General features: G+C 54.7%; 1 protein-coding gene across 5 annotated transcripts in view; it reads left to right on the top strand.

Annotated features, from left to right (window-relative positions):
- Window positions 1-1,521: 1,521 nt before the first annotated feature.
- The window catches only part of TMEM63A (transmembrane protein 63A), a 32,735-nt gene continuing 10,765 nt past the window's right edge, over window positions 1,522-23,491 (top strand). The window contains exons 1-14 of one of the 5 annotated variants that reach the window (XM_079925600.1): window positions 1,522-1,957; window positions 5,109-5,285; window positions 7,087-7,286; window positions 10,256-10,335; window positions 12,260-12,323; window positions 13,278-13,315; window positions 16,991-17,133; window positions 17,862-17,913; window positions 18,329-18,437; window positions 19,218-19,288; window positions 21,267-21,347; window positions 21,534-21,657; window positions 21,750-21,883; window positions 23,179-23,316. In XM_079925600.1, the coding sequence (XP_079781726.1) occupies window positions 7,101-7,286; window positions 10,256-10,335; window positions 12,260-12,323; window positions 13,278-13,315; window positions 16,991-17,133; window positions 17,862-17,913; window positions 18,329-18,437; window positions 19,218-19,288; window positions 21,267-21,347; window positions 21,534-21,657; window positions 21,750-21,883; window positions 23,179-23,316 (1,220 nt within the window). In that variant the 5' untranslated portion in view covers window positions 1,522-1,957; window positions 5,109-5,285; window positions 7,087-7,100. Of the gene's footprint in view, window positions 1,958-5,108; window positions 5,286-6,930; window positions 7,287-10,255; window positions 10,336-12,259; window positions 12,324-13,277; window positions 13,316-16,990; window positions 17,134-17,861; window positions 17,914-18,328; window positions 18,438-19,217; window positions 19,289-21,266; window positions 21,348-21,533; window positions 21,658-21,749; window positions 21,884-23,178; window positions 23,317-23,491 lie in introns of all 5 variants that reach the window. The other 4 variants (XM_079925603.1, XM_079925599.1, XM_079925602.1 and 1 more) reach the window with 4 other exon arrangements.

The following is a 23,491-nucleotide window of genomic DNA, read 5'->3' as shown; positions in this document are numbered from 1 at the left end:
TTACTGGAGATTTAAGGAAATAGTGTTTTGTTTTGTTTGTTTTTTTAATATTTATTTGGTTGTGCCAGGTCTTAGTTGCAGCAGGTGGGCTCCTTCGTTGTGGCATGCTTGTGGGATCTAGTTCCCTGACCAGGGATCAAACCTGGGCCTCCTACATTGGGAGCACAGAGTCTTAACCACTGCGCCGCCAGGGAAGTCCCAGAAATAGTATTTTTATAAGCACTCTACATACTGCCTGACACATAATGGGGGCTATGGTTATCTCAACTCACATTCTGATCTATCTTGGCCTTCTCTTGATTTTGAAATAACCAACGGAAAGTCAAATTTAGAAATCCCTTCCCTCTCTGAAATCAAGGATCCTAACTTTTCTCTTTGTCAGTGGCTCCACCAGGTTAGGGGTTAGAACTTTGCACTTCCCTGGGCCCCAGGGCACAGACCAGGCAGGGGGGCCTCCATTAACTGAGGCAGGGACGGAATAGGGACACGCAGGTGGGGCGTACGGGGTGGGGGGCAGAGACTGGACAGAGGCAGTCTGAGAAGCCAGGGGCAAGTCCGGCGGCCATACCCAGGAACCTGCTGGAGGTCAGGCGTAGGCCCTTGGCAGCCGGAGGTGAGAGCAGGAGAGATGAGATAGTCAGGCACCTGCGCAGAAGGACAAGGGCCGGGCTGAGCTGAGCGCAGGGGCCAAGGGCAAACTGTGGGAAATAACTAGCGGCTGGGGGTGGAGGAGAGGGAGGAAGCCAGATGGGACAAAAGGAGCTGTTAGAGAAGCAGGAGACATCCCCTACCCCACCCCACTCCAGAGAGCCCCAGGCTGGTGCTGGAGGTGTGGGCAGGGAGGGAAGGAGAACACTTTGACCATTTCCAGGAAAGAGGAAGGTCCAGAAATGGAAGACAGGTCAGAGGCCCTGCAAAGCCGCACACGTGCGGAGTGAAGGCCTGTTCAAGATTTACTGATTTCTAGTGCCGGAAGGGACCTGAGGGGAAGCTTCGGTCCCACCCCCTCGTGTTGCAGACGAGGAAACCGAGGCCTGCAGAAGAGGGCAGTTTGGTGCCGCAGGCAGGCGGTGGTCTTCGGTTTCACAGGGTGCGGAGTCCTCACTGAACCCCGTCCTGCGTGTGGCCCAGCGCACACCCCGGCGCCCCCGGGCAGCTTACAGCCCAGTTGCGGAGGCCGCTGGCTCATAGGAAACAGCTGGGCTAGATGGGTGGCACCCGGCAGCCTGGTCCTGCCAGTACCCGCTTTGGCTCCAGGGGACCGCTGAAAATACTGCGACCTCCGTTTGGGGCCAAACGTAGGACGCACCCACCCACCCTCCACAGGGCGTTCCCCGTCCGGCTGCCCAGAGCGGTGGGGGAGCCGCGGCCTTTCACACTGGGATCCGGGTGACCGCGGACTGCGTGGAGCCGAGGTGCGGGCTGAGCCCAGCAGAGCTTCCCATCCTCCCACTCCCCCTGGCGGGCCGAGGAGCCAGTTGCGGAAATTCAGTGCAATACAGGACAACCAAGAACATTTGCTGATGCTCTCCCCGCGCCTCCCCCTGTGCTAGGCCCGGGGTTCCCCGAGGTGCCGGGGCAAGGGGGACGCGCCGGGGACTGGGGAGAGGAATTAGCCGTGGCGGCGCCCTCCTCGGTCCCAGGATGCGAGCCGGCCCGGCCGGGGTCTGCAGAACATTAGGAGGAGCTGCGCGGGCTGAGCAGCCGCCCCGGGGCCAAGCCAGGGCGGAGGATCGCCGAGGGGCGCACGGTCCGGGGCGCGGGAGCCGGCGGCAGCGCAGACGCCTGTCCCGCTGAAGCTGCAAATTGAGCAAGCAGTGGGCGCGGGTCTGCGCATGTGCACGAGTGCCGGAGTTTCACTTTGTAACTTGTAAGTAGTCTGGACGCCGCCCCGCCCGGCCAGGTGGAGCCAGACAACCTCCCCGGGCCGCGCCGGGCCGCAGCGCCGCCGCCGCAGGTAAAGGGGAAGAAGCGTTGGGAGGGGGGAATGTCGCCCTCCGCCTTTCCCGGGACGTGCAGGGCCTGGGGTCTACGTCAGGGTGCCATGTCTAGTGTCCGGTTCCGGGGTGCGGCCCTCCGGCCTCCGCAGCCCCGACTCCGGAGCAGGGGGTGACCGGGTGGGTGGGAGGAGAAGGTCCGTCCCTGGGCCACGCAGACCCCGCGCCCCTCTTCCAGCGCCGCGCCTCTCCACTTTCCTAACGACTTTTCGGGATTTCCCCCTCCAAGGCTCCAACTTTTCGCTTTTATGGCTGATCCCTTTCTCTTCCCACCCCTCTCTTTGGGGTTTTCTCAGCTGGTGTCGACCTCCCAGCCTAACCCGGAGTGCAGGCTGGGGGCCCTTCCTTCTCCGACTCTGCGAGGTGGGCCTGGGAAGGGGCCAGGCATCTGAGTCACCTGCTGCTGGGAAGGTAGAAAGCACCTTGGGGCTGCTCCCCGGTGACCGCTCCCTGCAGCCCTGGTGGAGTCCTGAGGAGGGAAGCTGGGGGTTTGGGGAGGGGTGGGGAGGGCGAGGAGAGCTCTGCCAGGAAACCCAAAACGCAGAGGTGCCAGTACCTGATAAGCCCGGCCACCTGAGACTCTGGCGTGGCCTCTGTCTTTCAGCTCAGGCGGTGTCCTGAAGGGCAGCAGGCCACAGCGGTACGCAGAATGACCCGCCAGCTTCCTTCCACGCTGAAGTTGTGTGGCTGTGTCCCAGCCCCACAGCGTGCAGGGTTTGAGGTTAAGCCAGTGGACTGTGCTCACCACTCCAGGCCCAGTGTGTACAAGGCGGCATCCTGGGGTCTTTCTCAGGCCCTGGCTCCTGCAGGGCTGTGGACAGTCGTTGGCAAGAAGGAAAGACTCCAGGTCGTCGCTTATTGGAGAAACGACACATATTTCCCTTCTCCCTTCTGCACGCCCATTGTCTTTCTACCTTCTCCCCTCCTCTGACAGCTGTCAGGTAGTCCTGTGTCTGCTTCTGCATTGAGGTGGATGTGTACAGAAGCAGAGGCCTCCTTTTGCCTTCATTCACCTCTTGTTTGTTTAGTTTGGGGGCAAAGGTCTCCCTTGGCTGTTCACTGGGCTGTAACAGGAAAAATATCAGATGGGGTCCTGCTATCCCTCATGTTGTCTTTCCCACTGTCTGGAGAGGTGACAAAATAAGAGGAGGTTTTGAGTGCCCACGAAGGCTCAGTGCCTTATGGACGTTGCCTCTCACCAGCCCTGCAGGAGAGACGTCATTGTGCCCATTTTATGGAGAAGGAAGCCAGATCGCAGAGCGCTTAAGCCACTTGTCTAAAGGCACGTGGTGCTGAGACCCTAACTCCAGAGCCTGCTCAGGTGACTGCCGGCTGCCCCCGCCTCCCACTGCAGCCAGACCCTGTGCCGTTTCCTTGGCGCTCCAGGGCTCGTGTCTGTGGAGGTAAAGGGTTGTCCAGGTTCCTGGGCCCTGTCTGGTGGGGCTTTAAGGAGAGGTTTGCAACCTGCCATCTAGAACATCAGAGTCACCTCCCGTGGCAGAAGGCCTGGAGCTGCTTGTCATCCTAACAAGGTCGGAAAATTTGGTGATGATAAAAATACCCTGAATTTGCAAGAGCTGACGATGCTCGCACGCTTCCTGCAGCGTGTGCTGCCACTCCTGGCAGGGGCGGCGTAAAAGTCTTCAGGTGTGCTACGGGGGCCAGCAGCTACCAGCTCAGGCGGGCAGGGGGTTAGCCTTGGCGGCTGACTTCTTTGGCAACTTCGGGACCAGCCATGGCATTGAGCTCTCAGTCTCACTGGCCACAACCAGACTGTACGGTGTATGTGGGCTGAACTTTGCGTTGGGGCCTGAGTCACCTGCTGCTCACCTGGCGCCTGGGCCTCAGCAGTATATCTTGCCTTTCCTGAATGAGGTGATGAGCAGAGAGCTCTCTGAAAGGCATGGACAAGACTAGGCATTCACACATGCATATCTGACAAATATGGGATGAGTGAACATTGCCAGGCAGGGCGCCTTTGGCCACAGGGCCTACTTGGTGGTTTGGCCCCTGCCCAGCACCACCAGTCTTTTGCCCACTGAGCTAGCTCTCTCCCGGTCACCACCAGCTGAGTTCCCTTCTCTCCTCGTCCCGTTCCTTCTGAGCCTGGCGGGGCCGCCCTGTGGTGCGTGTGTTTCCAGCTGCCTTCTCAGAGCGTGCCCGTTTGGGAGGATGCAGGGGGCTGGCCCTGGAGGGACCGTCATGGTTCAGCAGAATCTGGACTTTCCATGGGTAACAGACTACAACGAGGCAGGAAGTTCTGAGAGAGAATGCGGGCCCCCAAAGCCGTGCCCTTACCTGGAGGGGGAAGGCAAGACAGGCCACCTCTGGGGAGCCCTGAGGGTCCATCCCAGGCTGCTGGGACCTGATGGCTGACCTCACTGAGTCCTTCTTATCAAACCTTGTCAAACCACCCAGGGGAGCCTGTTTGACTTAGAGGTGTGACTGGGGCTGAAGTGGGGAGAGGAGCCTAGGTACCTGCTTCCCGCGGGGCCTCTGCTCTCCCAAAGCTCAACACAAAGCAGCATTGGTGGGGCTCATCCTGCCCCAGCACCACTGCAGTAGCTGCCCCTTTCCAGGAACAATGCTCCCTCTGTGACCATTTTATGGGGGTGGTTTTTTTCTTTCCACTTCACTTTTCAAGCCTTCCTTGTTTGTTCTGCTGCATTCCTTTTTCCTGATTCTAGCCTTTGGGGGCCCTGGGGAAGCCTCTTGGGGCCTGTATGAGGTCCTGGACTCAGTCTTCCTGGAGCCTACAGCTGCCAGTACTTCTGTGGGGGGAGGTCCACTGCCCTGGCTTCAGCAGGGCCTTGAGCCGTTGGACAAGAGGGGGCAGGCTGGACCCTCAGGTGGTGCTGGGGAAGAGAGAGGAGAGAGGAGCAGGGCAGCACAGAGGAGCGTGGACCCTCCGTAGTGCTTGGAGTCTGGGGAGAGAGCCAGGGCAGGAGGGAGCGCATTGGAAAGAACCACAGGCTCCGCACGAGCGTTTGAGTTCCGACACGTTGGGGCACGTGTGAGTGCAGGGGAAGTGTGCTGCAGGGTTTCAGACCAGAAGCCCTGAACTGGAAGAGGGCAGCTCCCACGTGCCTCTGACGGTCTGTGTTCCTTCAGGGAAGTCTGTAAAGGCTGGTGGCCCATGACCCCAGTCAGGAAAGCCCTGCAGGAAATGAGTGGCGGACCTGAGGCAGCTTGGGAGGGTGGCCAGGGCTGCCACTGCCTTTGCTAGAGCCTGCATCAACTGAGGTCCTCTCCAAGGCGTTCATCCACACTTCCTTCCCCTGGCATCTGGTAAGTGCGGGGGACAGGAAGGAGGGGCAGGCCTTTGCCAATCAGTGTCAGGCTGGGCGTTCCGCTGGGGTGGTGCCAGGGGGTGGGGTTTAAAGGAGGGAAGCTAAGACCATCTGTCTGCCCGAGGCAGCTTTTGTGGCTCTACCATCACGTCCTCTGGCCATTGCCCAGTCTCTTATAGGGATGAGAGAGTGACTTGGCCTTCTGAGGAGTCCTCCCATGCCCTTGACCTGCCACCTCCCCCCACCCACCCTGCACTTCCTGTCGTGTGTGTGTGTGTGTGTGTGTGTGTGTGTGTGTGTGTGTGAGAGAGACTGTCCCCAACCCAGCCGTCCCAGGGGCCAGAATTGGGAATCACCTTCCCCCAACACACATCCTGCCAGTATTACCGGGTAGTCCAAATATCTGTCTGTTCTCTGTACCTCCTCTTCTTGTCCCCAAGATTTTTGTCCCTCTAACAGGTAGAAAGACCAGACTTAGCCGAAGTCCCCTGGGAATCTAGGTTAACCAGATTTAAGGAGGTGGGACCTTGAGAGGAAGGTGTTGCTGAGCATTTCTCCAGGCTCTTCAGCCACAGACAGTGTGAAAAGCAGGCCAGAACTTGGCTACTAACTCTGGGGCCTTTGGTGTTTGGAGATTTCCATTAGTTTCACCTGGGTTACCAGGAGCCTCGAAGGAAAAGTCAACAACCAGCCTGGAGCGATATTTGCTTTGGAAATGCTGGACCTTCCAGTAAGGCTAGGGGTGTAGGAATGAGAGGGCAGAGCCTGGGGAGTGCTCCAGCGGTGCACGGTGGGCGACTCAGGGGTCCCTGAGGAGGCCTGGGACCCCATCCTCCTCACCCTAGACCACCCCCTTTTGCCTTCTCTGTCTCCTCTCCGCTACCCCTTTCCTGGCTTTTAATCTCTCACTAAACTAACCCATGTGTGTAGCCGGCTGCAGAAGGAGTGTGGTGTAGTGGAAAGAGAGCTGGCGTCTGGGACCCAGGAGGCTGGGTCTGAGACCCAGTTCTGCCCCGACCAGCTCCTTAATCTTAATCTCTGAGCCTCGGTTTCCAAGTGTATGGAGTGGGCCTGTCTCTGAGGCCCCGGCCTGACATCCTATGAACTCTTGTCTGTGGCTCAGATGTTCAAGAGTTGTTGGGCTTCCCTGGTGGCGCAGTGGCTGAGAGTCCGCCTGCCGATGCAGGGGACATGGGTTCGTGCCCCGGTCCGGGAGGATCCCACATGCCGCGGAGCGGCTGGGCCCGTGAGCCATGGCCACTGAGCCTGTGCGTCCGGAGCCTGTGCTCCACAGCGGGAGAGGCCACAGCAGTGAGAGGCCCGCGTACCGCAAAAAAAAAAAAAAAAGAGTTGTTGCACTTGGACACTCTTCCTCCTCCTTTGTTGATTCCTGTGCCCTGCCTGGTCTCCCCTGCCTGCCCTCCGGACCTCCCAGGGTCCCGCTGCAGGAATGACTTCCCGGCAGTCATCCCTGAGGCTGGAGGAACTTGGCACCCCTTAGGCAGGCACCACAGCAGCTCCTGTCCTCCCCTGTCCTCCTGTTCACCCCCGCTGGGGAGGCAGCCAGCTGTGTCCTGGGTGAGCCATCCGCCCGGTCCATCTGACCCTCCGGGCTGTTCCCACAATGGAGCTATTCTCTGTAGGCTCTGCCGGGCGCTCGGGGCCAGTGTTTGCCTCTCCCCGATCCCTGTGCCCCACCAGCCCCTGGAGGAGACACCCGCCCTTGGCTCTGCCCGCGCTGGCCTGGGAAACCACGGGAGACTTGGAGCCCTGACCCTCCGCCGGGTCCCATTCTCCAGGGAGGACCAGCACGATGACTGACTCCCCATTCCTGGAGCTGTGGCAATCCAGGGCGGTGGCCATCCGCCAGCGGCTGGGCATCGGGGACCAGCCCAATGACTCCTACTGCTACAACTCGGCCAAAAACAGCACCGTGCTCCAGGGGGTCACCTTCGGTGGCATCCCCACTGTCCTGTTCATAGACGTCAGCTGCTTCCTGGTGAGACTCCTTGGGAATCGTGTCAGTTATTTGTTTGTTTAACCTCCATCCCCCAACTCCCCACCACCCCAGGGCTTTCTGGGAAACTCAGGTGAGGAGCCAGCAGACATCCCTGGGTTGAAGTCCTAGCTCCGCTACTTCGCAGCTCTGTAACCTTGGGCGTGTTATGTAGCTTGTTTAGGCCTCAGGTTTTTGCTCTGTAAATGGAGGTAATAATTTTTACCTCGAAGATTCTGGGACAAGATTAAATAAGGCAATGTGTGTAAAGAATACACATTACGATTCTTTGATTATTACCATTGTTACCGAGTTACCAGGCCGTCATGTGTCTAAGGCCCCTGGGAAGGGTCAGTCCACAGGGATGAGAGATGTGAATGAGCATTAGAGCAGCTGCAATTCCCAATTTATAAATGTCACCCCCCTGTTCCCCGCTGGGGTCCCTGGGCCTTTAGAGGATCAGACGAGAAAAGGAGAAAACTGGGGAAAGGCGAGCTCAGTGCCGACCCTCATAGGTGGCCTTTCTTTAGTTCAGACCTCCTTGTTCCCAAAGACCGCCCCCCCAACCCAATCTGAAATATGCCGTATTCTCCCCTAGACTGGCTCAGACATGCTAGGTGAGATTTACTGGGGCTCAGGGGCACCTTCTTTTGACAAGTGCCCATGGGATGGTTGGTCCCTCTTGTCACCTTCTCCTCCCATGTAGTGGAGGCCATCTGATTAAACAGGGTAAGAGGGGACGGAGGGAGTAGACCCCTTGGACTGCTTTGGGCCAGAGGTTAGGTGGGGGCCTGGGGGAGGGGGGTTAGGGTAGCCCGAGGGCCCCCGTCCCTGAAGGAGGCGGGTATCCAACCCAAGTTTGCTTGGGGGGAAAAATGTTCATAGGAAGAGGGAAAGGGAGTCCTAACTCCTCTTTGCATTTTCCTCCCTAGGATTAAAATCTGAATTGTTGCCTTAGACTTTTGCTACATTTGTTGGTCCTCTAAGGGCAGATGTGGGAACCCGTGTGCTACTCATGTTGCTTTTATGAAAAAGGGCTCTTTAAGTGCCGAATAACCCACGTCTTGGAGCCAAAACCCATTTGTAGGTTGAGAACAGTCATATCTACCAGCCTTGGTTGGGAGGAGGGAGGAGGCAGGAGAGTGGTGATGGATGTGAGGGTTGGTGGGATTCATGGAGGAGGGTGGCCCTAGAGCTGTGATCCGTCCAGCGTCTCCAGGGAGGGGAGGGTCTGGGCCAAGGAGAGAAGTCCGGAGAGGCAGGCTGGGGTGGGTATGTCTTGGTTGAGAAGAGAGAGTAGCTCTCCGGTGGAGTGTGCTGGTGGGGGTGGATTTGTATTGCAGGAGGTTACGGGGATTGGGGGTGGGGTGGAGGAAGGGACCCACCAAAGAGCCAGAGGGGCCTGGAGGAGAGAGATGCGTGGGAAATGTCCACACCGCTCGAGCCAAGGGAGCAGCAGCCAGGGCAGAGGGCAGGCGCTTGCCAAGCCGCCTTCATGTTTATCCGACAGCAGGACTCACCTGCCTTTGAAAATATATCACCAACTTCCAGATTCACCTTGAGAAAATTCTGCTGGAACTCAGCCCCTCTGGGGTCCAAAACCCACATTTTTTTTTTTTTTTTTATATCTTGAGAAACAGAGCAATTTTATTTGTGCTTAAACATGAAGGAATACCAGAAAGAGTATCATGACGTGAATAAAGGGAATGTCCAACACGGACAAATAGGACGGAGAAAATGCCAGTTTCCATGTTTCCTTTCTGCATGTGCAACTCAGCGTAGGAGGCCCTGATTCACTACAGCGTTGGGTGCTCATTAACTTCAACAACTTTCTTTCTTTTTCTTTCTTTCTTTCTTTTTCTTTCTTTCTTTCTTTCTTTCTTTTTAAATATACAATGTTCTTTATTATAAATTCCATTTAGCCAATTCATTCATTAATTTTTTTAACATCTTTATTGGAGTATAATTGCTTTACAATAGTGTGTTAGTTTCTGCTGTATAACAAAGTGAATCAGTTATACATATACATATGTTCCCATATCTCCTCCCTCTTGCGTCTCCCTCCCTCCCACCCTCCCTATCCCACCCCTCTAGGTGGTCACAAACCACTGAGCTGATCTCCCTGTGCTATGCGGCTGCTTCCCACTAGCTATTTTACGCAAAACCCACATTTAAAACCACAGTTCCTGACTAGGGCAGGCAGGGATATACTGATTAAAACGCTGAGCCCTGAAGGGAGGGAGCCTGTCCAGGGAGGGGAGACAGGCAGGAGGAAGACAGAGGACCTGCAAAGGTGGACACGGAGGGAGCGAGGAGACAGTCTAGAATCGACAGACTTAGAGCGGAAAGGGGGTTAGAATTGAGTCCAGCGCCTGGCGTTGCTGTTGGGCGCACAGGCCTGCCGAGGGCCCCGCGTGCTCTGCGCGAGGCGTCCCCAGGGCTTGCCTCCAGGAGAACCAAACTCAAGATAAAGATCTGACCACTTCTGGCTCAGCTTCCAGGAGCTCTGCTACCTCTGTTCTGTAATGAAAAATGCAGCTGTATGTAAAGTGAAGGAGGGAGCTGGTCCCCAGGGCTGCTGTGAGGGCCTTCCTGCTCAGGAGACCCTGCAGGCACACCAGGGCTGAGGAAGGCCGTGGCTGTCAGGGCTGCCTTGAGACTAAAAGAGCAGGACCTGAGTGCTTGACTAGGGGGCTGCTGGGGCAAGCTCCGTGTCAGTGTTGACAGCCTCTGTGGCTTGGGCACAGGGGACAGGAGCTGGTGAAGGGGGTGAGCACAGCATTGAGCCCTTGAGCTGTGTGGCCTTGGGCAGCTCCGTGCCTTCTCTGGCCCTTTTAGCCCTCCTGAGTCCGGCGGGGCGGGGGGGCGGGGGGGTGTTGGGGGAGGGGTGGGCTTTGCCCCTAAGACAATTGCCCCTAATTAGAAGCCATCCAATATGCTTTTACAAGACCTGATTTCTTTTCTACTTTTAGTTTTTAGTATTGGTATTTTCCATCATAAGAAGAAACTTCTGGGATTATGGCCGCATTGCCCTGGTGTCAGAAGCAAACAGGTAAAAAAGACTCATTACGTCAAGCGTCTGTGTGTGTGTGTGTGTGAGAGAGAGAGAGACAGAGACAGAGACAGAGGCTGGAATGGGGCTGGGGGCTTGTGAGGCCCACCAGGCACAGCCCACACATGATGCTCGTATTAGATTGTGTTCATTAGTGTGTCTGCCAGGCCTGTACCAGAGACTGTTCCCTCTGCTCTTCACCACAGACCTGTGAGATTAGCCTTGGTACCTTCTTGGTGGCGGTAAGAAAACCATTGCCCACACACCCAGCTTTCCCCCGGGGCTCGGAGCTGGCCCGCGGCGAGCCAGCTGCTTCGGGCTACGGAAGAAATCTAGTTGCCTTAGATACTTAAGGCTTTCATCATCAGCTGAGGAGGACGCCAGCTTGCTTTCTCGCCTTGGACATTTTCAAGTGTATCTCCTTTGAGATTAATTAGTTCGGGGCTGGGGATGAGGCGAGCTGGATTGAGAAGGGCAGCAGGGCCGTAGGTGAGCTGCTCCTCTCCTCTGGGTCAGGGTCAGCCAGTGGCCCTAATCCGCCCGCTTCGGACACTCTGTCACACAGCACAGACTGCCTTGGCCAGGACTCACGTCCTTCCACCGCCACCCTGGGCTCTCTACGCATGTCACCTGAAGGGGGAGAATGAGTGCCAGGTCTGCACAACTGGAATTTCCAGCTCCAACTAGCTGTCCCACACCCCAGGATCTTGTGCCAAATGCAGCAATAGGAAGCGATTGGGGAAACAGACTGGTCCGGGCTGTCCCGCCCAAGCCTCCCCGGGGGCTCCGCAGGCAGACCCCCACCCTTGCTCCTCAGGGGGTTCCCATGTTGACATGCGGTCTGTGCAGGAGGGCGATGGGGGTGTCTGTAAATGCACCTTCTTTCCCCACAGTCTCCACCCTGGTGTTTGCGGAAGCCCAAGGGTATTAACCTTGGGGTAAGGTGCTGGGGCCTCTGCTTCAGCTGTGCGCCAGCCTTGGCCGGTTTGGGGGGAAACGTTTGAAACACCTGGTGCCTTTTTGGCACATTCACTCCTAGGAGGGCTGAGTACTACAAGAGACTAGAGCACCTGGAAATCAGGGGCCTCCACACTTCCGTGGCTGTGTCATCTTGGTCAGGACGCTGAGCTCGTTCGGTTGTTTCCTCTTGCCTCTTCTTGCCCGTAGGGTTACCATGAAGGTCAATTGAGGCAGTTCTCTGGAAAGGCTTTGAAAGTTGAGCTTCACCAGGCCTTATGCCATGAGAAGTGGGATGGTGAAGCCAGGAGTAGGAAAACAGAGAGAAAAGCAAAACGTAGCATATTGCAAACACCTCAAATTCACAGCGCACGGGGTGTTTTTATGGGTTACTCAGAAGCAAGGATCTGCCCAAATTAGCAATGTGAAATGCCCTAGTTCATCAAGTCTAAAACGCTCATCTTTGGCATTTTCTCATCTATGAAATTGGGTGCAACTTATTATCGATGGTGATCATGGTTAATTGACAGCATCCTTTACTCCTTAGTGGTTCAAAAAATAATTGTGCCCTTTACAACCAGTGGTGTCTTAGATTTGATAAAATACAGTATTTATTCCAAGTTTTATTTGCTCTATTGGGAAATATATTGTAAACAGGCAACACTTTGAAGTCACTCTATGTAGACCAGTCACAGGGCTGAGGTTCAAGGGTGTGGAGCACAGGATGGTCCACTGACACCCTGACCCCCTGTTATTCATCCCGCGTAACATAGAGTTTGACGTCTCACCAAACCTTGGAACGGTCGATGCCCTTGCCTATATTTTTCACAGGGTGAGTTATGTTTTGTTCCAGCCACCGAGCACCAGTAGCTTTGGTCCTGAGCTCTAAGAGGCAGCGAGATACTAGACATAAGTTTTTAGACCTTTTAAAAGGATTATCTGCCATTTTTCCCTTTTGTGTTTCTAGTGAGTCCAGATTCCAGAGACTGTCATCTTCCTCCTCAGGGCAGCAGGACTTTGAAAGCGAGCTGGTTGGTATTTAAGGGGCAGGTATGGTTGTGGCTGCGGGATGGGGGCTTGCAAGGATGGGCAGTAAAGAATTGGCAGGGAGAGGGCAGTTGTACTCCTGCTGAGCCGCTAACTCTATACCCTTGACCTTGAGTGGCACATGCTGGTGAGAGCTCTTCTCTGCTTTGACAAAGACACCTGAACTTGGGAAATACCACAGCAAAGGTGGCAGCTGCGTGATCCAGGATCGGGAGACTTTGATTAATTCTCAGGCACCTGGCTACAGCTCTTGTCTGTGTTATCATACTTAACGGCTTTGTGTGACAGTTAATTATTGACTTGCTTGCTAGCTTATGAGCCAGCTGTGGGCAGGAACCGAATCTTATCCAGCCCTGTTCCCCACCTCCTGACACCCAGTAGGTGCTAAGTGACTGTCAAATGAATGACGAGCAAATATTTGTTTTTCCCAGCTGGTAGTCCAGCTTGAAGTGGTATCAAGTTGAAGAGATACCACGGACGGACACTAAAACCCATGAAACCCTTTCCCTCTCTAAACCCTGCCCCAGGGAACTGTCCAGTTGAGTGGGCTTGGTTCCTTGCTTTTGTCTTGCATCTCATTCAGTTATCTTGAAACAAACAGAAGCCCCCCGTCAGCTTCTCCAGAGCGGCCTTGAACTTTCATCAGCTCTCCATTCAAGTTGCACCATTTGACCCAGGAGCCTGTATAATTCCACAAATTGTCAAAACTTGAGAGACGTTCACAAGATCTCCAGGCACAGGATGCATGTGACAGAGGACTGGGAACACACCGACTCTGTCGCGTTTGGACAAGAGGGTTGCTTTGCTGAATTTGGGACAAAAGCACTGCTTTTTATAAAATGGGAGGTTAGGTGGTTGTTTAAAGTCAAAGATGATGATTATGTCTGCCTCCGAAAAACAGAGATTGTTGGAAGCTAATCCCTGTTCTCCGTTTCCAGGGATGCTGCCCCTGGCTGACTGCGGTCTTCCGCCTGCAGTGAGTACAGCGCGGGTGGCTGGAGGTGTCTTTGTCTGGGTGGGTTTGTTTGGGTGTCGGCCAGTCAGCAGGAGAGAGCCAAGCTGCCTGATCCTGAGCTGGAGTCTCTCAGATACTTTTCAGTTCAGACCCAAAGCTATACTTGGGGGCTGAGAATAAAGGTGGCCCAGGGAGCCCCTGTGCAAGCTAATTAAAGCTAATTTTTTGCATTAGGCAGGAATTATATCTACGTACTATTTAACACAGATATATTTGGATGGAAGCTCTTCTAGGCAGTGTCATGTCTTTGAATTAGTGAAAAGTGGAGAAATAATGATTGCTTAATATATTCAGCTCATGTGGTTAGAAGTTTTCTTTTTTTCCTTAAAACTTGGGCCCCTTGGGCTTCCCTGGTGGTGCGGTGTTTGAGAGTTTGCCTGCCGATGCAGGGGACACGGGTTCGTGCCCCGGTCCGGGAAGATCCCACATGCCGCGGAGCGGCTGGGCTCGTGAGCCGTGGCCGCTGAGCCTGCGCGTCCGGAGCCTGTGCTCCGCAACGGGAGAGGCCACAACAGTGAGAGGCCCGCGAACCGCAAAAAAAGAAAAAAAAAAAAAAAAGAAAAAAGAAAAAAAAAACTTGGGCCCCTTGGAGAGAAATCCTGAAAGAGGCGCTTGGTGATTATAAGCCAGTTAGTCCCCTTGCATGTGGTGGGAGAGCCAAGCTGCGAGTCTCAGCTCTGCTGCCTGCGGCCGTATTGCATCCTATCTGAGAAACCGCCGTTGTAAGACGCACAGCACCGAGAATGAGAAAATGCTTCCTATTGTGCTGTGATTGGCTATGATCCCAGGGTGCCCCCCATTTCAGAGGTGTTGAAATATGGAAATGCCATCTTAGAAGTGATGAAATGTGACAGTTCTAGGACATTGGGTATGTCCCTCTCTCTGGGCTTCAGTTTCCCCAACTATAAAAGCAGGCTGAGAATAACACCTGCTCTGTCTAGTTCAAATGCATTCACACGCGTGAGCGTGTTGTGAAGAGTCCAGGCTGGTGAGAATTGTTCCCAGGGGAACTGGCAGAAGGCATGTTGTGCAGAAGAAACCAGTGAACTCTGGTCTGGAGTAGGAGGGGAGGTTTCTGGGAGGGAGGAGGGGACAGAGGTGGGAGAGGTAGGTTTGCCAGCCTCGCCCTTTCCTGCCCACTCCAAAATCATGTCAGCGTTTCCTCCGGAAGTGTCGGAAGTCATGCATGTTCTGTGCAAAAATCCATCACGTACAGAACAGAATTCATAGGAAGAAATTTTAAGTCACCCCTACCCCTACCTCTGAAAGATGCCCTCGGCATGTTTCCCTCTGCTCAGCCACTGCCCATGGCACCGCTGCTTGGGACTTAGGCCATTCCCCTACCCTGGGCTGTGCCCCCCACTCTCTGCCTCGATCGGGTGGGGCAAAGCCAGAAACTTTGACTCATCATCTTCACGTTAACTAGCAAAGGCTGCTGACGGCTTGCACCGCAGTCCATACCCACTGTTTCTATCACTCCATGTCCCCTTCCAGCCCTCTCTGCGAGGACCTCACTTCTCATTGAGTGAGGCCATACCCGTACAGTTGCGTATTCTGCTTTGTCATTTTAATGCTGTATCAGACATATTTTTCCATTTCAACTCCCACTGTTTTTTCTCTTCTGTTCCTGCCACAGAAAGGACTACCCTTTGACTGTTTTTAAGGCTGCAATTAAATTTTTTTTTTTTTTATTTCGCGGTACGCGGGCCTCTCACTGTTGTGGCCTCTCCCATTGCGTGGCACAGGCTCCGGACGCGCAGGCTCAGCGGCCATGGCTCACGGGCCCAGCCGCTCCGCGGCATGTGGGATCTTCCCGGACCGGGGCACGAACCCGTGTCCCCTGCCTCGGCAGGCGGACTCTCAACCACTGCGCCACCAGCGAAGCCCTGCAATTAAATTTTAACAGCTGCTCACGCCCAGCGTTACAACTGACATTTAAAGAGGCCTCTCAGTTTCCTTCCAGATTGCCTTTCCCAGCAAGATAGGGAAATTCGGGGTGTATCTCAAGAAAAAATTGTTGATGAAAATTACTCACTTATTGGTTTTATTTTTTAAAAATATTTATTTATTTATTTCTTAGTTGCGGCATGTGGGATCTTTTTAGTTGCGGCGTGCACGTGGGATCTAGTTCCCCGACCGGGGATCGAACCCCGGCCCCCTGCATTGGGAACGTGGAGTCTTACCCACTGGCCCACCAGGGAAGTCCCACTTATGGGTTTTAATCTTCACCAGTGTTTGTTTAGTAAGCACGTATTGTGGCAAAGTATATGCATTTTGGTAGTGTATTTAGAAGTGAAAACAGTGTAGTCAGTGGCAGAACTTCGTCCTCCAGGTAAGCAGTAAAAAGGGGTAATATTAGCAAGCGTACCGCGAGCGTCCACCCGGCACCAGGCACGGCGTTGGGCCTGGATCCTCACTGCCTCCTGTGCACCTGCTGAGTGACCAGCTAGCTAGCGGGTCGTAGCCTCCCTGCTTTAGGTCCCAGCCTCAGGTGGGTGCTGTGACCCTCTCTGGAGGCAGCTGAGCTGGAGTCCACCGTGGTCTGGCTGGCTGGCTGCAGAGCCCTCGCGCCACACCTTTCACACCTGCCTTTTTATGCTGTGGCCCTTGCTTCCCTGAGCTCTTTCTTCCCAGTGCAGGGCTTTCCCTGTCTTCTGGAAGCAGGATCCTCAGGGTAGCTCCCTGTCAGGAGAATAGGAAAACAGGAGACACCCCCCTCCCCTTGTCCCTCTGTAGCATGGAAGTCTGGCTGTCAGAACCCAGAATCTTCTGGGTCCCCAAATGACCTGGAGACTCCAAATACAGCACTGAGGGTGGGAAAGGGTGGAGCAGGTCGCCCCCCGCCTCTGGGGCCACAGCAGGGACACAGGGAAGAGGCAGGGCCAGCAGGATGGACTGAGCCTTACAATGTTTAAAGCAGTAGCTCCAGGGACTTCCCTGGTGGCCCAGTGGTTAAAACTCTGCGCTCCCAATGCAGGGGGCCCGGGTTCAATCCCTGGTCAGGGAACTAGATCCCGCGTGCCACAACTAAAAGATCCCACACGCGGCAACTAGAGATCCCGCGTGCCGCAATGACGGTCCGCACGCGGTCACGGAGATCCCACACGCCTCAACGAAGACCGGCACAGCCAAATAAATAGATAAATATTCAAAGATAAATAAAATAAGGCAGTGGCTCCTCCTCTGTCTCCCAGTTTCCCTGAGGAGGAGACGGGAGGAAGGGTAGGAGCCGTGAGCCTGGACACACACAGCTTTGCTCAGGAAATTCTCAGCAGCCCTCTTATCAGTGGCTTTGCTTGTCCACGGGTGCAGGAAAGGGATGAGGGATAATTGTATTTACACACAAACGTGGGCACAGATGTTTCTAGAGACCTAAAGTGGAGCAGTGGCAGGTTCCTTCGTCCAGGAGTGTGGGGCGAGGGCTGAGAGCTCCAGGCTCTGGAGTTCACGTCATAGCTCTGCTGTCACAGGCTGGATGTTTGTAAAAGTTAATGTGCTGTTTCTGTACCTATTTCCTCATATTTAAAAAAGTGGAGATCAAATTGGGACCTACCTCACGGACGGTCATGACGGTTAAATGAGATCATCCCAGCCTGTTACCACTACTCACTAGGATTCCATGTGTGTCTTGGCCAGAGATGACCAGATCCTGGAGTGGTGTGGGGAGGACGCCATCCACTACCTGTCGTTCCAGAGACACATCATCTTCCTGCTGGTGGTGATCAGCTTCTTGTCTCTGTGTGTCATCCTGCCCGTCAACCTCTCGGGGAGCTTGCTGGGTAAGGACTCCTCATCTTGCCTGAGTTGGGCCCAGGCAGAGCAGCAGCCCTGGGGAAAGGGCCTCACTGTGGTGGGTCAGAACCCCGGGATTCATGCTCAAATTCAGATGTGAGAAGGTCTCAGGGTGACTTTCTGAACTTTTCCATCTGCTTAAAGATCTGGAGAAGAAGCCACCCCAAACCTGGGCCAAGAGCTGGGGCCCCTAATATCTAAGTAGGAGGAAGACCCCAAGACTGATCAGGGGCTTTCAGAGTGTGTTTTGTAGTTTCCTGCCCCCACCCAAATCAGGAGGCCACAAGTCGTGGATCCAGAAGATGTCTGTGTTGCTCAAAGTGAAAATCAGAGCGTGGCGTTCTATTTCTCAGCACCCACAGGAATCCGGTGTCCCCATCACGAATCCACTTCTTACACCCAGTGATTCCCAGCCTTGGCTTTGGGAACAGCTTAGGGTGTTTCTAGATTTCTCAAGGAATGCCACAAGACTCTCAAAGCAAGATGAATTCAGATTTTGACTTTACCCACCTGGTAGGTTGAGAAGTTGCCAGAAGCATCTTGGAGTAAAGCAGAGGCCTTGGTTGGTGTAGCTCTGAAAAGACCGGATACAGTCCTCTGACTTCTCGGACATCTTATGCTGCTGCTTCTCAGAGCTCCACAGACCAAGGCTGTGCTGCCCCCCTCCCACTCCCCTAGTGTGACCCTGCAACTGAGTATCTGTGCTTCTCTGCAGACAAAGACCCTTACAGCTTTGGGAGGACGACCATCGCAAACCTACAGACGGAGTGAGTTCGAAGTTGGGGGGCGTGAGGGTGCTGATGGGTGAGACCAAGGAGAGGGCGGATTCTGGAGCCCGGGATAGGCCAGAGGTCGTCCAAAGTGAGCGAGTGAATGTCTGAAAGCCTCTTTGCTGTTGGTGCCCGCTGCTGGGCTATGGGCATGGACACGCCCCAGGCCGCCGTTGTTTTGCAGCGGGTTTTAGGAAACACAGAGGGCCCCGTGGAGCTGGTCTTCATTAGTCAGGACAGTGCCCTCTCTAAAGGGCACTGGCCGCTCAACCTCTGTTGGAGGAATCTGTTGTGCTGAAGCCTTTGGCCCTCAGCTCAGTGCCATGAGGGTAGCCAAGCCCAGCCCTGCACCCTCACTCCCTGCCTGGGAGCCCAGCCCTGATGGCCCGTGGTGTCCCTCCCTCCCCCGCAGCAACGACCTCCTTTGGCTGCACACCGTCTTCGCTATCCTTTACCTCATCCTCACTGTGGGCTTCATGCGGCACCATACCCGGTCCATCAAGTACAAAGAGGAGAACCTGGTGAGTGAGGGGCGGTGGGGGGCTGGACACGTGCTGGGGAGGGTCTCAGGTGGGAGCTGGGGAGGAGTGGTGCCAGGCTCACTCCCCAGCACCACGATGGCAGTGAGGGTAAGGAGGGGCCTCAGGCTTGCAAATGGGTGCTCAGAATCGGCATTAACATTTTTTTCTGGTAGATTGTTTTAGGATTTGGCTATTTCCCCCCATTTTGCCAACTAGCCTTTAGATTTGTGGGGTTTGGGCGTGTAGTTACTGATTCTAAGTAACTTCCAAGAAGTTTGAATTGAGAGCAGCTCCCTCTCTCATTGCAGCCCATAACTCGATGGGGGGAGAAGGAGTTTCTATTACTTGGTTCCAGGCCTGGGTCCTCCTCTGATCTGCTGTGTGACCTCATTTGAGTCACTTCCCCTTTCTGGGTTCTTTCTCAGTCTCTTGTCATGCAAAGGAGGCTCATCGAAATTGCTTTGGAAATTTTTTTTGGCCACACTGCGTGGCATGCGGGATCTTAGTTCCCTGACCAGGGATCGAACCCGTGCCCCGTGCAGTGGAAGCGCAGAGCTCTAACCACTGGACCACCAGGGAATTCCCTGGAAATTTATTCTTGACTGCCTAGAAGAAGATGCTATGTAAAGAAGAGACTTCAAGGCTCTGTCAGGCCAGGAAGGCAAGCACCTGAGCCTCTGAGTCCCCATCGTCTTCCCTGAGGAGGCTTGAACAGGGTGTGTCCCCCTGGCAGACTGGCTTGCCCTGGTGACTTTTCTCCCTGGTGTGTTTCTGCGGCAGGTGAGACGGACCCTGTTCATCACAGGACTCTCCAGAGACGCGAAGAAGGAGACTGTGGAGAGCCACTTCCGGTGAGCAGGGCCACTTCCACTGGGAGGGAAGGGGAGAGACACCGTAGGAGGACTTGACCCAGCCACAGAGCCGTGGATGCTGCTCTGGGCAGGCTCTCCTGGGGCTGTGAGGGCCTGGGCTGGGGCGGCACGTCCTCTGCCGGCAGCCACGGCTGCCCACGTGAACGCAGTAGCCAGAATACAGGCCAGGGTGTGGGGCAGATAAACATCTTGAGAGCTCAGGGGCAGAGAAAAAGATTCATAGAAACAACACGCCCACACATTCCCCACGAACAAAAAAAAGAAAAGGATTCACCCTGGGCTTCTCTGCGTCGGCTTTGCAGAGTAAGAGATGCCCGAGAGACAGCAGTCTCGGAGGCGGGGAGGGACCTGGGCCCCGCTCTGCATTTCGTGGTTCAGTCTTCTGCTCAGCACGTGTCTCTTGAGTGAGCACTCCGTGTCCGGAGCCCTGTCCTCACAGAGCTCTCTCCCAGCAGAACCTCCTTTCCAGCAGCCTCCTCTGAGCACCTGCACCGGGGATACCTGCAGGTGGAGGCTAGAGGAAGGGCCTTCCTGTGAGAAGGAAATTGTGTGTACGGTGCAATGAATGCGGGGCATCTCATGGAGCTTCGGGAAAGGGGATGGTCGGGGGAGAGCAGGCCGGGAAGGCTCCCAGGACCCTGGGCTGGAGGACTTGCACCTGGGCTAGGGAGTTGAGGTTTCAGGCTGTATTCATTCCTCATCAGCAGTCATTAATTTGTAGTATGGATTAGGGGCTGGCTTGGCTTGGCACTGTTTATGAAGAACACTTGCTAAGCAAATTATTAGTATAAACAGAATTGCAAAATGAATGTTTAAAATTTATTGACGAACCTCTCTTTTAGAAACTCTAAGTATTTTAGAAATATTTTTCTATACATAAACATTGGGTACTGGAATCATTTTTCTCTATTCCTTGAAACAGCTCCCCAAAGTTTCCTGTTAGGCAACATTTGGAAACAGTAGCTCCACTTAATATATTACCTTAAAGAGAAAAAAAAGTCCTCTCATTCCCATTACAAACACTGAATCACACTTTCTCCTATTTCAGGCATCCCTTTTAGTGAACACTGCTGCAATCCATGGGGATTGATGTGTGAATTTGCCTTGTAGAAGGGATGCTTACACCATTGTTCTCTTCCGCAAAGCTCATAATGGGACCTGAAATTGTCTGCCTGACATGTCTATGGGCTGTGTCTCTCTCTCTCACTAAAATGTAAACTTATCCAGGCTCCATCCCAGTGCCTAGCAAGTAGTAGGTGGGGATTTACACGGTTCAGGAATGCCCAGGAGTTGCACATAGGATTTTGCGTATATGGTGAGGGAGCATCGTATGCTGGGTACAGGCATGGGCCCTGGAGCTGGGCCACCTGGATTCACTTCCTGGCTCAGACACTCACTAGCTGTGTGATCTTGGGCACAAGTCGTTTTACCTCTCCGACACATATTGTCCTCATCTGTAAAATGGGGACACAAACCTCACAGGTTATGGCGAGGATCAAATAAGTTAATGCATTTACTGGGCTGAGGGTCCTTTGCTTTCATGAGACCAAAAAGGTCTGTGATCTTCAAAAGGGTCACAAACGGAATAGGATTTCAGTGAAGGTCCAGAGTAGAAATGACCTAGAGCAAACAATAAATTTACTCCTTTGCATGCGTAGAGGAGGTAATGAATAGTGTTATTTTTTTTCTTCAGGAGAAGTACTGACTGACTTAAAGCCAAGTGGGTATACACTTGTCAGTTTCAGGCAGTTACTTTCATGCTATTTAAAAGGGCCTCTTTGTATTACATTTCAAAATTTCCCCCTTCGGTAAAAGACAAAGAGGAAAGAGGTCTCCCCTGGCACAGAAATGAGCAGTGTAATTGCTCTGCCACCCCTGGAGTCTTGGGGGTCTCTCCTGCCTGGGGGGTTCTCTTTTCCAATGGCTATCTTTTGCTTCTGATCTGCCCTGGGCACAGGGACGCGTACCCCACGTGTGAAGTGGTGGAGGTCCAGCTGTGCTACAACGTGGCCAAGCTGATTTACCTGTGCAGGGAGAGGTAAGGGAGGGCTGGCAGGGTGGGCGGGCATGGGCTGAGCTGGCCTGCACCTTTCTGACTCCTTCCCTCTGAGATGCCATCCTCCTTCCTTGCTGGCCTCGGACCCCGTAGGGAGGAAAGGAGGGGAGTGGCTCTGTGAGTCACACCACAGGATTGCGAGTCTGAAGTTTGTCCCTCCCACTGCAGAAAAAAGACAGAGAAGAGCCTGACCTATTACACAAACCTGCAGATGAAGACAGGCCAGCAGACCCTCATCAACCCCAAGCCCTGTGGCCAGTTCTGCTGCTGTGAAGTGAAGGGGTGTGAGTGGGTGAGGGCCCACACCCCCCGGGAACGTGGGCGCTGGGTCCCCCGAGACCTGCACAGGGCCGTGTCATCACAAGGGGATGTGTCCTCTGGTAGGAGGATGCCATCGCCTACTACACGCGCATGAAGGACAGGCTGACGGAGAGGATCACAGAAGAGGAATGCAGGGTCCAGGACCAGCCCCTGGGAATGGCCTTCGTCACCTTCCAGGAAAAGTCCATGGCCACCTAGTGAGTGTGGGCATGTTCCTTGTCTGCCTCCAGCTAAGTTGCTGTCCCTCTTGGATAGAGACGGTACTGCTGGACCGCCACCGCTGGGATTTGTAGCATTTCCGTCTCCTTCTGCCGGTGTGGCTGGGATTGGGGGCAGCCATCCACACCCACTCCCTTGGGGAGGCCTGGCCGATGTTTGTGTGACAGCTGGGCATGGGTGATTCCAGCTGAGCCCCTCTTGGGTTGATATGGCCTTACCCACTGCCGGGCTCTCACCAGCTGCCCCAGGGATCCCATTGCCTCTATGAGCCAGCATTTCACCAGGTGGGGTGGATGCCACCCTCTTTCATGTACCCACCCTGGAACCACAGATCTTCCTTCTGTGCATGGCCTTCCCATCTCCCTACAAATGCACTGCTGTGGGGGAATACCTCTGGGCACTCCAGGATGCTCACTGCTGCTGAGAGCCTGGCCCAAGGGAGTGGGTTTTCATAGTGCACCTTGGCATGAGCTCTAGCTCCTAAAACGCTCTCATGCCTGGGATCTCCATGTCGTCTCGCCTCGGGGGCAGCAGGGGATGGGGTCGGTAGAGGGAGACGGAAAGGAGCTGGCCCAGCAAATGCTCCTTCCCCTGCCTTCCCTGCTTTGTGCATCGTGAACCCTGGGAACAGACTCCCGGCTGTGCCTTGCAGACTCTCAAGTGAGGCTGGGGTGGGGACGAGGCCAGTGGAAAGGGGAAGAGTGTTCTGAGACAGGAGTAGGGGCGCTGGTGGGTTCTTTGTGGGAGACTAAAGAGGGAAGGTGTGGAGAGGGTGGGGGTGGGAGTCCTAGGGAGGGGCATCTTGGAGTCGTAGGTGATGCAGTCTAATGTTGCTATGGGGCCTGGGAAGAGGTGAGGGAGTGGAAAAGTGAGGCCCCGGGCCTGGCAGCGGGATGTCCAGCTTCATGGGCAGGGCAGAGGGGGGCCGCAAGGAGGAACCCTATGTTGGGGCAATGCCAACAGCGTGGGAGCTGGGGTCAGACAGACAGCGTGCAAAACCTAACTCTGAGAGCCTCAGTTTCCTCATCTGTGAAATAGGAATGGTAATCCCTGGCTTAGAGGGTTGTCCTGAGGATTCAGCAAAATTCTGCACATAATGTGCTAAGAATGGCACCTCTTTCATAGCACTAATTATAGCATAAGTATAATAAACTAATAATAAAGCAAAGGTCCTGTGCCATGGGGCTCCCACTCTCACACGGTCCTGTTTGCTGTGTGGGTACATGGTACCCCGAGGGGTCTGGACCCTGGCCATTTCTACATTTCCTGGCAGCATCCTGAAGGACTTCAACGCCTGCAAGTGTCAGGGCCTTCAGTGCAAAAGTGACCCGCAGCCATCCTCCCACAGCAGAGAGCTCTGCATCTCCAAGTGGACGGTCAGCTTCGCCGCTTACCCCGAAGACATCTGCTGGTGAGCCCCCAGGCCGGCAAGGGGCGGGAATGGGGCCTGGGAGCCCTGCAGGGCTGCCCAAGTCACCTGGAAGCACCGGTGTGACCTGGCACTCAGAGAGACACTCATACTCTCCTGCACCCCTCTGGGCAGGGGGCGGGAGGCGTGATGGGGGTGGGTGGTGTGTCCACAGCCA

The sequence above is a fragment of the Stenella coeruleoalba genome (genome assembly GCF_951394435.1).
Source record: "Stenella coeruleoalba genome assembly, chromosome: 1".
Taxonomy (NCBI): Eukaryota; Metazoa; Chordata; class Mammalia; order Artiodactyla; family Delphinidae; genus Stenella; species Stenella coeruleoalba.
Note: the sequence above shows the minus strand (reverse complement) of the source record. Positions and strands in the feature narration are given on the sequence as shown.